We start from the raw sequence: 13547 nt of genomic DNA, 5'->3' as shown, positions 1-13547 counted from the left end.
TAATCATCATTAGATTATAGCCAATCAGTAATCATCATTAGATTATAGCCAATCAGTAATCATCATTAGATTATAGCCAATCACCAATAGCAGGATCAAGCATTCTCCACATAATCCCCACAAGCACGTGAACACATTCTCAACAAGGCACACATCTGGTGCTGTGGGAACTTTTTTGTCAAGTACAGAACAACCTGAAAGATATATATATAGACAATGTCAAAGAAGTCTTGCAGAAAAACACATTTTAACAGCAGGAACTGAGCAGGAAAATAGATGGGCTTCCCATACTTCCCATACTCAATTCAGATTTTTAGTAAGTATTCAGCAAAACTGATCATTTGGTGGGTTCCAATGTCTCCATAATGTAGAAATATATGTATGTTGAATAAGTTAGTTGTGAGATCTGAAAACTGATCACTTGGTGGGTTCCAATGTCTCCATAATGTAGAAATATATGTATGTTGAATAAGTTAGTTGTGAGATCTGAAAACTGATCACTTGGTGGGTTCCAATGTCTCCATAATGAAGAAATATATGTATGTTGAATAAGTTAGTTGTGAGATCTGAAAACTGATCACTTGGTGGGTTCCAATGTCTCCATAATGTAGAAATATATGTATGTTGAATAAGTTAGTTGTGAGATCTGAAAACTGATCACTTGGTGGGTTCCAATGTCTCCATAATGTAGAAATATATGTATGCTGAATAAATTAGTTGTGAGATCTGAAAAAAGAAAAGAGTAAAATAAACAACTCACCATCAGAGCCACTTTAAAGACTTGTGAATGGTAACTGGAAGAAGATGAACCATGGAAGATGAAACCTCGCTATAGAGTAAGTAATGATGCATTGATGTGTAAAGATTGTCCATGTTCCCATTGGCAAGATCACATACAAGAGATGTTGATGGCTAGAAGTAAAAGTAGCCATTAGATAATAATGAACAAACCATAAAGAACAAAGGAGGCAATCTGTGTCAAAATGAAAGTACAAGAGAGGAAAGGGAAAGAAAAATGAACAGAGAAAACACCCAATCACCCTCTCAGGCCAGCCAAGTTTGGGCAGTCCATGAAGAAGATGAACCTGTTTTTATGGTGAATAGTATGATAGGAGGCCAAGACAAAAGCTACTGCAAGGGAAGAGGGAAAGAAATATATCCAAAGCATATAAAAGAAGGTGAAACCACACCAGACACAGAGCTGTAGATCTGGGATTGGATACAGAATGAGTAAAAGTAAAGAGTGGAACGGAGGTACAATGGCGGTCAGTAAGTTTAGGACACCCATAGTGGAAGCAAATCCATTGAAAACACCAGAATAAAGAAAACCATACTTTGCATACAAAATGTAAGAGATCCCTAAGTGAAGGAAATACATGGTGAGACTGTATGAGACTGAAGTGAACAACTGAACCAGTTACCCAAAATGCGATGACTCATGATAAAGAAAGGAGGTCACAACAGAGAAAGCCACATTGGAAGGGGCATAAAGAGGCCAAACATCCATAGAATAATGAAAAAATAGGTATCAAGAGTGCAATTTCCAAAACAAATCCCACCAGATCCAATGGAAAAGAGTGAGACTGTAGCCAACTTGAAGGGCAGGACTAAGAACCAATTGTTCAACTATTGCAGATGAATCAAAGGAAGCACAAGACAAGTAGACAAACTGGCATGTGGAAGAAGTGTTAGGACTCAAAAATGGTCACCTCCACAGGATAGTGAGAAATTGATCTTCAGAAACCAAGGAAAGATCAACAAAAGGTCAATTGTGAAAGAGTATTATTTGACCAACAAATTCAAATCTACTTGGAGATGATAAAAAAAAATGGAAGTAAAACCCCAGAGTGTTGTGGAGGAAGTGTTCCCTGGCATTTGAAACAGAATGAGGTGGAGAGTAGAAGTAGAGGGGACAAAATCCTGAAAATGCACCCAAGGATTCAATAACTCAATAGGTTGTAGCAAAAGGAGTCCATTAGTGAACAAAGTGAGACAGCAGAACTCCCATAGGACTGGAGCCAAAAAGCCATAAATCACCTCCAATACCTATGACAGCCAGCTCTCAAAAAAGAGGAACTATGGGGAATAACAATAGAACAAGAAACAGAAGAGGAGGGTAACCCCAAAAGCTGATATATAATGAGAAACCTGGTGAGGCTTCTGGTTTCAAGGGCAAGAAACCAAATTCAGCAGAGATGATTGCTGAGTAATTGTATCAGCTCAATATGCCAATGTATAAAAAATACCCCCACCCAAAAAAAACAAGAACAAACACATCACAAAGGAAGGGTGCAAGACAGGACTCCTGAAGAGGAAATTACGGAGGTGAAAGTCAGAAAGTAAGGCAACCTAACAAAGTAAACCCCAGAAACAAATATAACTGGGACAAAATGAAAGAAGACGGAAAGTAAGGTGAAAAATAGATATTTGGAAGCTGCCCCAGTGAAGCTGATTCTGTCATGATGGGAAACCTCCAAACGAATCTGAAGCAAGAGAACAAATAAAGTACATTGCAAGTTAGGTGAGAGCCTCAAGGCCAGTGGCATGTGAAAAGTGTGCATATAGAGGGCAGCACAAATTGAGGAAAACTATTATGTTAGAGGAGATAAGGTGTCATATCGGAATTTAGTCTTACTTCAGAGAATTTTTTTTTTCCTTTTTTCTTCTGAAGCATCTATAGAATATAATCACCTGTTATTCTATGGTCAAGAGCTACACACCACTTATTACACCATGAAGTGACTTGATTAAGCAAAGATTGAGCTTTGTTTCAGCAACCAGGGGATCTTGTGACGTGCTCCATATGGCTACTTCATTGGCAAATTGTGATGATGTGTGGTCAAACACACTGACTGGAATTTCTCAGCTTACAAAAAGAAGGAGAAACTGTGGAATCGAAGAACTGAATGACAAAAGTGGGACTACCTGATTCAGGTCAGGAACGAGGAGCAAATGTAGGCATGGAAATAAAAGTGGAGAAATGGAGGCAGGCTCAAACAAAGTAACAGAAGCAGGACGTTGTGAATCCTGGATCCAAAATCAGAATAGAACCAGCCACAAGGTGCACAATGAAAGTTATATCACCGATGTCCTGTCTCCAGTTGCCATGACAATATTGGATAGCTCCTGTGAAGGAGTGTTGTAAATCTCAGGAGATATCAGAAACATGTCAACATGATCCAGTTAATCTTGCAGTGGTCCATTTTTGTAAAATACATAAAGACTTTTTTTTGTTATACATTAGAAAAAATGAGCTAGATATCGCAATAGTGCTTAGGCTTAATGACAACCTTGAAAAGAATTAGATGAAACCCATATGTTGGATAAAAACTAAGGGATCAGACAAAAGTACAAAGTAAATTAAAAGAAAGCCTAATTGAAGATAATTCAAATGAAAGTTCCAACTGATAAGTTTAAAATTTAGTATCTTTCTGTCAGATTATCAAGAAAATTAAAAACTACACAACAAATAATAATGAAAGGATAAAACAATGAGAGAAATGTTTGCTGTAAATTTTATGAAAACAAAAGTCTGAAGATAAGCAGTGTTGAGAAAGAAGTGAGCCTTTGTCCAAATACTAGTTCTCATGGAAATTACTGTGCATGGAGAATGTACTGGTGATTACATCATAGACTGGCACAAAACATGTTGACACATGTAAAAGTGTGAGTGTTTTTTTTTCAAAGCTTGCATTATGCACAGGAATTTACACAGCAGAGCATGCTAAGCAACAGCTCTTTTTGGTGAAGAGGTCAGTAGCATTCCTACATTCACAATATCTTCACAAAAACAAACACAAAAAAAAGAGTGCAAAAGGAACTGTAACTATAATTATATAGCACCTGCCATATGATAAAACTACTGTATTTTCTACATATTGAAAAAAAAGTCTTAATGAAATTAACCAGAATGATGATTGGTCCTAACTTTTCATTTTCCTTCTGTTTATTCTTTATTTTGTTTAGTGTTTCTAACTTAACACTTTTATAACAGACTTATCAGTGAAAGGTCTTTATATTATTTAAAAAACAACAACAACTGGAATTTAAGTAATTTGTATTTTAATTATAATTTTATTAAGCAAGTGATGCAGCATGATTTTTTAAACTAGCTGTAAATTCAACTCGAACAGGTGAGATCTTAAAAGAATATTTTCACATTTGGGAGCCTAGATTTCATGATCTTAATATTTTATTAGTCCAAGTGGAGAGTCACCTGCTCGAGAACTGGGACCTTTTCCACATAACTAAGTTAGTAAAGCGTCACCTTCACAGCACTAGCCCAAATCACAGGTCCTCATATTTAAGCCCCAAAAGTCCTACTTTATTCTATTAGTTCCTAACGTGGGTAGCTCAGTTGTTACAAGTATCAGCCTCAGAGCACCATGTGAACTGTAGGTCTTGAGTTCAAGCCCCCAACAGGGCAGATTTCTGAACCTACTGTTTTCAAGTTATGAAGATATAGTTTAAAATGATGAGACAAGTTCATTCTTCTAATAGCTGTAGCAAGAATTAACATAAATCTGTGAGCTCAATGACAATAAACACTTTACATGAAACAAGATAAAACTAACTGACTGGTAAGATTAAGTTTACTAGTTGACCTTAATATTAATGACACTTTGGACTGTCCACATGAAACTACACATTTATCAAATGGACATATCAGTAATCAGTTTAAATATGTGAACTCAATGACAATAATCACTTCACGCAGTCCAAGATAAAAGTAGCTCACTGGTGAAATTCAGTTTACTAGTTGACCTTAACAATAACCCTTTCAGTGCACTGGGAAATATACATCCCAGCCGCAGTGAATGGGTTAACAACATTTTGGACTGTCCACATCAAACTAGAACATTCATTTAATGCAACTTGATTTATAGCTTAACATTAAAAGATTGTGATTATTGGCTCAGAACTGAACCTATAAAAATGTATTTAGTTTTTTTAATCATTATCTTAGCATTTTATCCATAAAAATAATGAAGTCTATAACTTTGATTAAAATAAACAAATTCAAATAAAGACACCAAATGCTTGGCAATGAGTCAATTTTTTTTTTAAGATTTCAGATGCCATTTAATAAGAGGTATTTTAGAAGCATTGTTTAATAAGTAAAAATACAAATTAAACACAAATAATCTGTTTGTTTGTAGTTAAAGAACTTGCTAATAATAATAAGTAATATAACCTGTTCAACTGAAGCTGAGAAACTTACTAATCAAAGATACTTAGTCAGTAAAACTCTGTACTTGAAGTCAAGAAACAAGCTATTAAAAATAATTCATTAGTGAAACCCATTTGTGTGGAGTTAAGGATATTGTTTATTAAAGATAAGTAATCAGTGAAACCCATTTGTGTGGATTTAAGGATATTGTTAATTAAAGATAAGTAATCAGTGAAACCCATTTGTGTGGAGTTAAGAATATTGTTAATTAAAGATAAGTAATCAATGAAACCTATTTGTGTGGAGTTACGAATATTGTTAATTAAAGATAAGTAATCAGTGAAACTCATTTGTGTGGAGTTAAAGATCTTGTTAATTAAAGATAAGTAATCAGTGAAACCCATTTGTGTGGAGTTAAGAATATTGTTAATTAAAGATAAGTAATCAGTGAAACCCATTTGTGTGGAGCTACAAAAGTTGCTTCTACGTGTTTAGTACCATTAGAAAACATCCAATGTTAAAGTTGCAGGTCCGGAGACAGATCTGTACATCTTACCGATGATACCCTGAAAGTTCCAATTTTCTCCTTACATACACACTATAATGAATGCACTGACTGTTCTCCTGGTTAAGAAGGACTTCTGCATCTTCTTGTGCCGATACGAATGACTTCTATAAAAGAACAAAAAAAAACATTAGAAAACCACATGTACAAGATACTTAAAATCACCAGCAAATGAGAACAAGATATATTCACAGAATAATGACCAAAAGTTATTTTAAAAAGTGCCAATGCAAGACATAACTAATTGAGATCTTGTGTAACACTTTAAGAAACAGCTCCAATTTTCTCACACATGTGCCTGTCTTAATGCTGACATAAACATACGTACTGGGAGTGGTCAACATGCCAAACTGTAGAATCTTCTCCATCAGATGACGAAGACAAGAAGCAAGAGAAAAAGGAAGATGTAGTATCTGATGGGAGGAAACCTGGAATAAGGTACAGGAGGCAGAAGGTAGGGAAGAATAGGCCAAATGAACCAAAAGGTAGACCCAATTAGTAAAGATAGAAGGTGAAAATCACAATGGGAGGAGAATTGCCATGGGATAAAAAGACAATTGCTTGTACCCCAAATAGGAGCAGTACATGCCACATAACAACGAAGGGTTCTGACTGGACACAGAAGCCCATCTGGATATTGTCTAAGGTATAGATGGGACATAGAAGGAAGGGGAATTGTAGAAAAGGATGAACAACCCTCCTGAGTTGCTGAGATCTTAGGAAGAAAGGAACGATCAGTATAAAGGAGAAGATAGGTATGGTGATGAATGGTATGTGAAAAGTCAATGGCATACAAATCTGACCTTCACCGTCTACAGGCTAAGAGTAAGAGGATGTTCCAATTCGAAATAGTTGGACGTTTGGAAAGTTGATGTTTCCAGATAGAATGCATGAGCATAATAAGAACAGGGGAAATAAAAACCTTACAGCATTGGGAAAACATAAGGTATGGGATAGGGCCACCCAATATCTGGAATGCAAGGAGACCAAACACCCACAGTTGAAAATCAGGTGAGAAATTCTGCCACACAAGCCACAGAAGGCTTGTCAGCAGGAAACCCACTGTTAGCAGACCAACAGCAGAATACTTTCCACTTACATTGTTACACTTCCATGGAAGATGGCCATGTGGAATGAGCTAACAAGAAGGTGACTTGACATGTGAAACTGGATTGTCTCACCAAGGATCAGACAAAAGCCAGGCATGAAGACACAGGACATGGAGAGTGGGATGTAGAATGTGGGATTGAGGTTGACGAAGAAGGGATGGAGAAAGTGGAAGAGGGACAGGTGGTGATAAGAGTAGAGTGGACAAGAGAAATCACCCAATGAAGCAATCAGATGGGAGGGTACACATAAAGATATCTGTGTAACCAATTCTGGGTGAAGGTATTAACCACCAAAGCCTGTGGATGCAGTACAGGTGACCAAAAAAGGGGTAATTTGGCACTGAGGCTGTGGCTAAGTCATTCAATTGGGGAAAATTCCATTGATGGCAAAGATCCCTAAAAACAAGTGGATCTAATGCTCACTCCATTGGATATATTTGATCAGGGCATGACATCTGATCTGCAATGAGATTGAAAGCACCCAGCACATGATGCGATAAGGCAAATGTGGTGTGCATGAGCCCAGTATAATAGATCCAACATCCAAAAACAGAGATATCTGGACCAGGTGCCCCCTTGGTGATTGATATGTGACACCACCATAGAATTGTCCAAATGAACCATTACAAGACAATGATGAGTGAGAAGAAGGAAGTGATGCAACATCCGACATACTGCTATCAAGAACATTGATATGCAAGACAGTTTTGTCCTCAGACCAACAGCCTGAAATGGGAGGAAATGAGGGTGGAAAAAGGATCCCAAGCAAGATTGCATCATTCGTGAAGTGCCCACTGAAGGTATTTCATATGGGCACGACCTAGAGGGACTAGTGCAGTCATGGAGGAACACATACCCAAAAGCAATAGAACCTTCCATGCAGTAAGTGACTGAGCCAAGAGGGCATGGTGAACCAAAAGTTCCATTGAATGAAGACATAAAAATGGCAGAACATGACTGATAATCATGTCAAAAAAGACCCTGAAATGGACTATATATTGAGTGGGTCAAAGGAATGACTTCTCCAATTTGATAAACCAGTTCACCCGAGCCGCCACAGAAAGTAATTGGTGAGTATAAGAGGTCGATTCTAGCTCGGAATGAGCCAGAAGGAGCCAGTCATCCATGTAATAATGAAATTGCATCCTGAGAGCATGGAGATGATATGCAAAAGCTTGGACTATGTGACAAAACACAAAGGGAGCCAAGGCAAGTCTGATGGGGAGTGCCCAAAATTGGTAAACCACCCCGAGATGGACAAACCAAAAGTATGGTCAAGACCAATATGCTATCGGAATGTGGAGGTAAGCACTGGGGACATCCATTTTCATCATCTGCAACCCTGGGGAAAATGCCCATCTCAGGGTGAGAAAAGACTCCATGGTGAACTTGGGGAGTGCAATGAAGTGTTTGAGGTAGATAAATCGCTGACCAGCTGCCAATCCATGGTTTTCTTAGAGACAACAAATAAATGGGAATAAAAACATCCATAAGAAAGATAAACCAGTTCGATGACCCACTGCTATAGCAATTCTCGAACCACTTCTGACAGATGCTGGTAGGTCACAGGATCTCGACAAAGAGGAAAGGAAATAATGCAAAGAGAAATAGGTTGTGGAAAAAAAAAACTGGATAAGAAATCCTTCTGACAGAACCATTGATCATCTATGAAGGGAAGCCAGCAAGAAAGAAACTCTAATAGCCAAGCTCCCACCAAACCCAAACCCACAGGGTAGTCACCGGTAGTATTGGCGACGGGGGTTACATTGTCGAGGAAATTGATGAGAAGAAGTACCCTGATTAAAAGGAACAGGAAAGGTTGGGAGGATGAAGGATGGGAAATGGGAATAGGTGGCCTATGAAGCTCTGACTGAGACAAATGGGCTACAAAAGTCATAAGAGTTGATTGCTGGTGAACCAATGTCATCCAAGGCTTGATAGTTTCTGGGACTATATGAAAGACGTAACATCTCAGAAAAGGTGCAAAATGTAAATCCCTGAGATAGGTTGAAGGTAACTTGATCTGAGCCAAAACTGTATCCCAATCTATAAGGTCCTAATAACAAAAAAAACATATACATAATGACAGAGCCAAAGAAGAAATGTGGGGTATAGTGGAGGAAAGAAGTGTAAGGGTATCTGCAGAAAACCCCTCAGGATTTCTGTGGAGAAACTCCAATAGGAGATGTATGGAAGAAAGTTGCTGTAGGAGGTTGGTTAAAGTACGACATAGGCGAGAATACTGGGCATGGGTAAGACTGACATTAGATTCAGGAGCCATCCTCCAGACGGGTAATAATGAACAAAACAACTGTTGATCTAAAAACATATAGTTCACAAGATGGTATGAAAGGGCAAACTGATCAGAAGTCCTTGGGGGGCACAGCATGCTGATCCCCTCATTTAATTGTGAGACAAATTGATCCGCATGTACCCAAATATGAGGGGAGGGAAGAAAACTAAAAATAGTTGGAAAGCTTGTTCATGTAACAAGGAAGGACGAGGGGAATAAGAGATAGGGGAAAGGGACAAAACATCACAAACATGAAACACAAAAACGATTTAGGCCTAGTTGGTTCTTCAAGCTGTAAATGGGAAGGAACAGCAAACTCAGGAAGTGGGAAAAGATGATCAAAGTCCTTGTCATTTTTAACAAAATTGTTTGACTTAGGAAGAGCCTGGGTGATATCAGGGGTTAAAGGTGGACCCATATAGCGCTCAATATAGCGACGTATAAAAGCAGAGAGATCCACTGTTGGGACACCCGCACCTGAGAAAAACCACTGGTCATTGGTGTCACACTTGCAGTGGTAACGTGAACTTCATAATCCATAGCACAAGAAAAGGTTCATAAAAGTCTAGTGCAGAAATACAGTGACAAGAATGAACTGGTACAAAATAAAATAAAGTCAAATGTAACCACTTCGTGTGAAAAAAAAGAAAATGTGTTTGTCACACTGGAAGCACAAGGCACATAAAAGAGTACGTCTGAACTCAAATGCTGCCAAATGAGAAGTGGAGGTTTGGTAGAGGAGTGTAGAGGGAGTCACATGTGTCATGTGAGCATATTATGCCACTATTGGTTAAGAGATGACACATGATGATTTACATGAGCGACAATTTGGAATATAATAATTTCAACAGGGGGGGGGAGTAGAAGACTTGTGGCATGAGTAAAGAAAAAGTTTGCACTGAAAGAGAATAGCTAACCTTGTGAGAGGAAGTATGCACCATATCAGAATTATTTTTAATACAGAAAAATTAATTTTGATAATTGGGTAAAGAAACATTAGATACACATAATTTGTTAACTTACATCCTTGATAATATAATTTTCACAGGTAAACCTAATAATGTAATTTCACATATATTCCCAATAAAGTAATTCATTCACACGTATCCCTGAAAATGTAACTTATTAACACGTATCCCTGATAACAATATTTACTCAGAGATAGCCCTGACAATGTAATTTTTAATAATTCCACTTGTTTTTTTAAATGAAGCTGAAAGAGATGGTCTTGGCCCTTGAATGGAAATTCACCACAGCTAGTAAAGAATTTAAAGTATTAAAATATTTATTTTTCTAGCAGTTATCAAAACAACTTAGGTGGTCAGGAAGTGATGAATCTTTACATAATATTAAAACCCAAGGCAGTGAAAATACTAGAGCTTGAGTAAACCCATCAAATATGCTGTTCTTATCCTCATATACAATTCAGATAGGAGTTTTAAACCGAAATATATATTCCAAAAAATTACATTTAAATCCAAAGTACTACCACTTAACACTTTTATTTTAGCACACTTACATTAGTAAACAGACAAATATCAAGATAGGATACCTGAAGTGTGGCACATATGGAGTTATTTATTTGAATTATTACAAAACTGTAATCAGGGTTAGTAATGAGCAGTGTCCATATAAAAAATAGCTCCTTATTCACATAGTTAAATCATCTCAACTGTAAATCTATCACTAACCATAAAAGTAATTATGTTTTATACTAACTCTATGTTAATCCCCCATTAAAAGTTAAAATTCATGGTTTGGTTCGATCTATAGTTTAATGTGTTTCAAAGATGAAGATATATACTAAAAGATGAATCAATATTTTAACTTTACATACTAGTAAAATGTTTTTTGATACCGAAATCACTCCTTGTGGTCAAATGTGGTATTCTTCCTCTTTCTGCTTAATAAATGGGATTGGGTTCATTTTAAAGTTCTTATTAAACAGTTTTGTTTATTGAATGATTATTTAAAAAATAAGACAGATACATATCATATAATTAACTAACATATAGTAATCACATCACAAGAATTTTAATAACAACTGTGAGGTATACATTCAAATATTAAATGTAAGGCTTTGAAGCCTAACTGATTGGCAGATGATATAAAGTGAATCACTATTTTGAGGTATGTACATTGTTGTTTAATGAGCATGGCTGCAAAATTATAAGTTTCCAAAGATTTGTTAAGACCATGAGGTTAGTTACATCTCAATCTTTCTCTAATCTGAGTGGTCCTGTTCATGGACATAAAACATACCCTCTCACAGTTCTGCAACTAATAATAGGTTACTCATTTTAATAGTTATTATAACAAAGAGTATAAAATATGTATTTCACCACTGCTTACTAATACTATACTAAGATATTACACTTGGCTATAATTTATAGTATAAAAGTATAAGTTACTTATTTCCATTCCAATAATTTTAACGCATCTCAAAAAGTATTCCATCCAAACTTGGCAAGTGCAATTAATTTAAAATCTTATCATACACATAATTTGGAGGTTTGATTACAGATTTGCTTTTATTAAAGGGGACGAAATTCTTGAATGGTACTTTAAATAAGCTTTAATGTTGTCGAAACTTTGTAGAATGGAGACAACTGCCTGTCGTAGAGACACGAGTGTAGAGGACGACGTTTCGAAAGTCTTCCGCTTTTTGGTCTTAATGTTGTTTATGCATTACTTTCACCTAGTCACAAAGTCTAATAGTAATACTAAATACTAACAGTAGAAATACCAGTAATGTGAAGTTGAACCGAATTAACTTTTATAAATTATAATTTTTACTTATAAAATAAGAATGATAAAAGATTACCTTTCTGTCATTAGAAACTATGGAATTCTAAAAACAAAATACTCAAATATCACAGAAACAGTTAAATTACAGAAACATAAAAATTAAACTGAGCTTAGCCCTATACTACGGATAGGCTTAAGAGCCTTAAAGAAAAAATAAAAATACATATTACCAGTGAATAAGATCCTCCTTCCATAACTACGAAAACAAATATTAAAAAAAACATTGTACTTTGTGGGCATACTAGGTGTCTCTAATTTGGTATAGATATTTCATGTATGAATATTTATTAGTGAAATTGTCTATTAATATCATTTAACGTTAAGTTCTTGCGTCCCAGAAACGCCACCTTTGTTTTTCTTCAGTTTCGGTTTCTTAAGTCTTTGCCCTCTCGATATTATATAAACTTTATAGAGATATTTTTATTGAACTAAAAATTAAAACGAAACAGTTGCTATATATTACATCTAGTCGCAATATGTGTAAGGAATCTTACGTCTGGTTATTATATTTGGCCACTATTTTTATCTCTTGACATGCTATTCTCAGTCATTACATACATATTTCAAATAAAAACCATAGTGTAGTTGATTTGAGTATGGAGAATTATATACTTAATATTTTTTGATCATCTTTGTTCATGTTTTAAGTACAATAGTTTGTCAGCTTTTCTTGCTTTTTTTTTAGTAATTTTAGTTTCTCGTTGTGCGGATGATTCAAGACAATTGATATTAAAACAGACTGCTTAAGCCTATGACGCTAGTGTTATACTTGAACTTGGTGGTTTGAGAGAGTATCCAAAATTCCAAACGAAACTTTTTAAAGGTGCCACATTTGAGAAAATCTCCCGGTGGGAAAGTGGTAAGTCTATGGACTTACAACGCTAAAATCCAGTGCTCAATTTCCCGCGGTAGACACAGCAGATAGCCCTCTATGGCTTTGCTCTAAAACAAACAAACATTTAAGAAAACTGTTGACCGTCCTGGTAAAAAATTAATATTTGCATAAAGCGAAATGGCATTTAATGTTTATTAACCAATATTCCTCTTTCTGATTAGACAGTGGTTGTTTTCATCTTGGAGACAATGGGGACCTTCCACACTAAATGTAAATTTATAAAATAATTTAACTTACAGTAAATAAAATTGGCATAATTTTGACGCTACCTCATTTAAATACATAAGAAAAATGCATATAAAAGTTAAGTAAACAAAATAGCCATTGTTCATTGCATTAATTTATTTATCCTAGTTTTAAACAGTATTGAGCGGTCAACGTTAACCACTCTCAGGGCCGGCATAGCCATGTGATTAGGGCGCTCGACTCGCAGTCTGCGGGTCGCGGGTTCGAATCCCCGTCACACCAAACATGCTCGCCCTTTCAGCCGTGGGGGTGGTATAATGTGACTGTCAATCCCACTATTCGTTGGTAAAAGAGTAGCCCAAGATTTGGTGTTGGGTTGTGTGATGATTAGCTGCCTTCCCTCTAGTCTTACACTGCTAAATTAAGGACAGCTAGCGCGGATATCCCTCGTGTGGCTTTGCACGAAATTAATAACAAACTGTTGCGTCATCGAGGTCACGTGACTGGTGTGGCGCTACCTA

The 13547-nt window shown here is 36.4% G+C and overlaps 1 protein-coding gene across 1 annotated transcript in view; it reads right to left on the bottom strand.

Moving 5' to 3' along the window:
• The window catches only part of LOC106474614, a 31180-nt gene extending 18864 nt beyond the window's left edge, over nt 1-12316 (bottom strand). Inside the window, exons 1-2 of the mRNA XM_013935303.2 lie at nt 12116-12316; nt 5727-5842 (exon numbers count right to left, since the gene is read on the bottom strand). Coding sequence (XP_013790757.1) covers nt 5727-5842; nt 12116-12169 — 170 coding nt within the window. The 5' untranslated portion in view covers nt 12170-12316. The remainder of the gene's footprint in view (nt 1-5726; nt 5843-12115) is intronic.
• Nucleotides 12317-13547: the final 1231 nt, after the last annotated feature.

The sequence above is a fragment of the Limulus polyphemus genome, unplaced genomic scaffold (genome assembly GCF_000517525.1).
Source record: "Limulus polyphemus unplaced genomic scaffold, Limulus_polyphemus-2.1.2 Scaffold7442, whole genome shotgun sequence".
NCBI lineage: Eukaryota > Metazoa > Arthropoda > Merostomata > Xiphosura > Limulidae > Limulus > Limulus polyphemus.
Note: the sequence above shows the minus strand (reverse complement) of the source record. Positions and strands in the feature narration are given on the sequence as shown.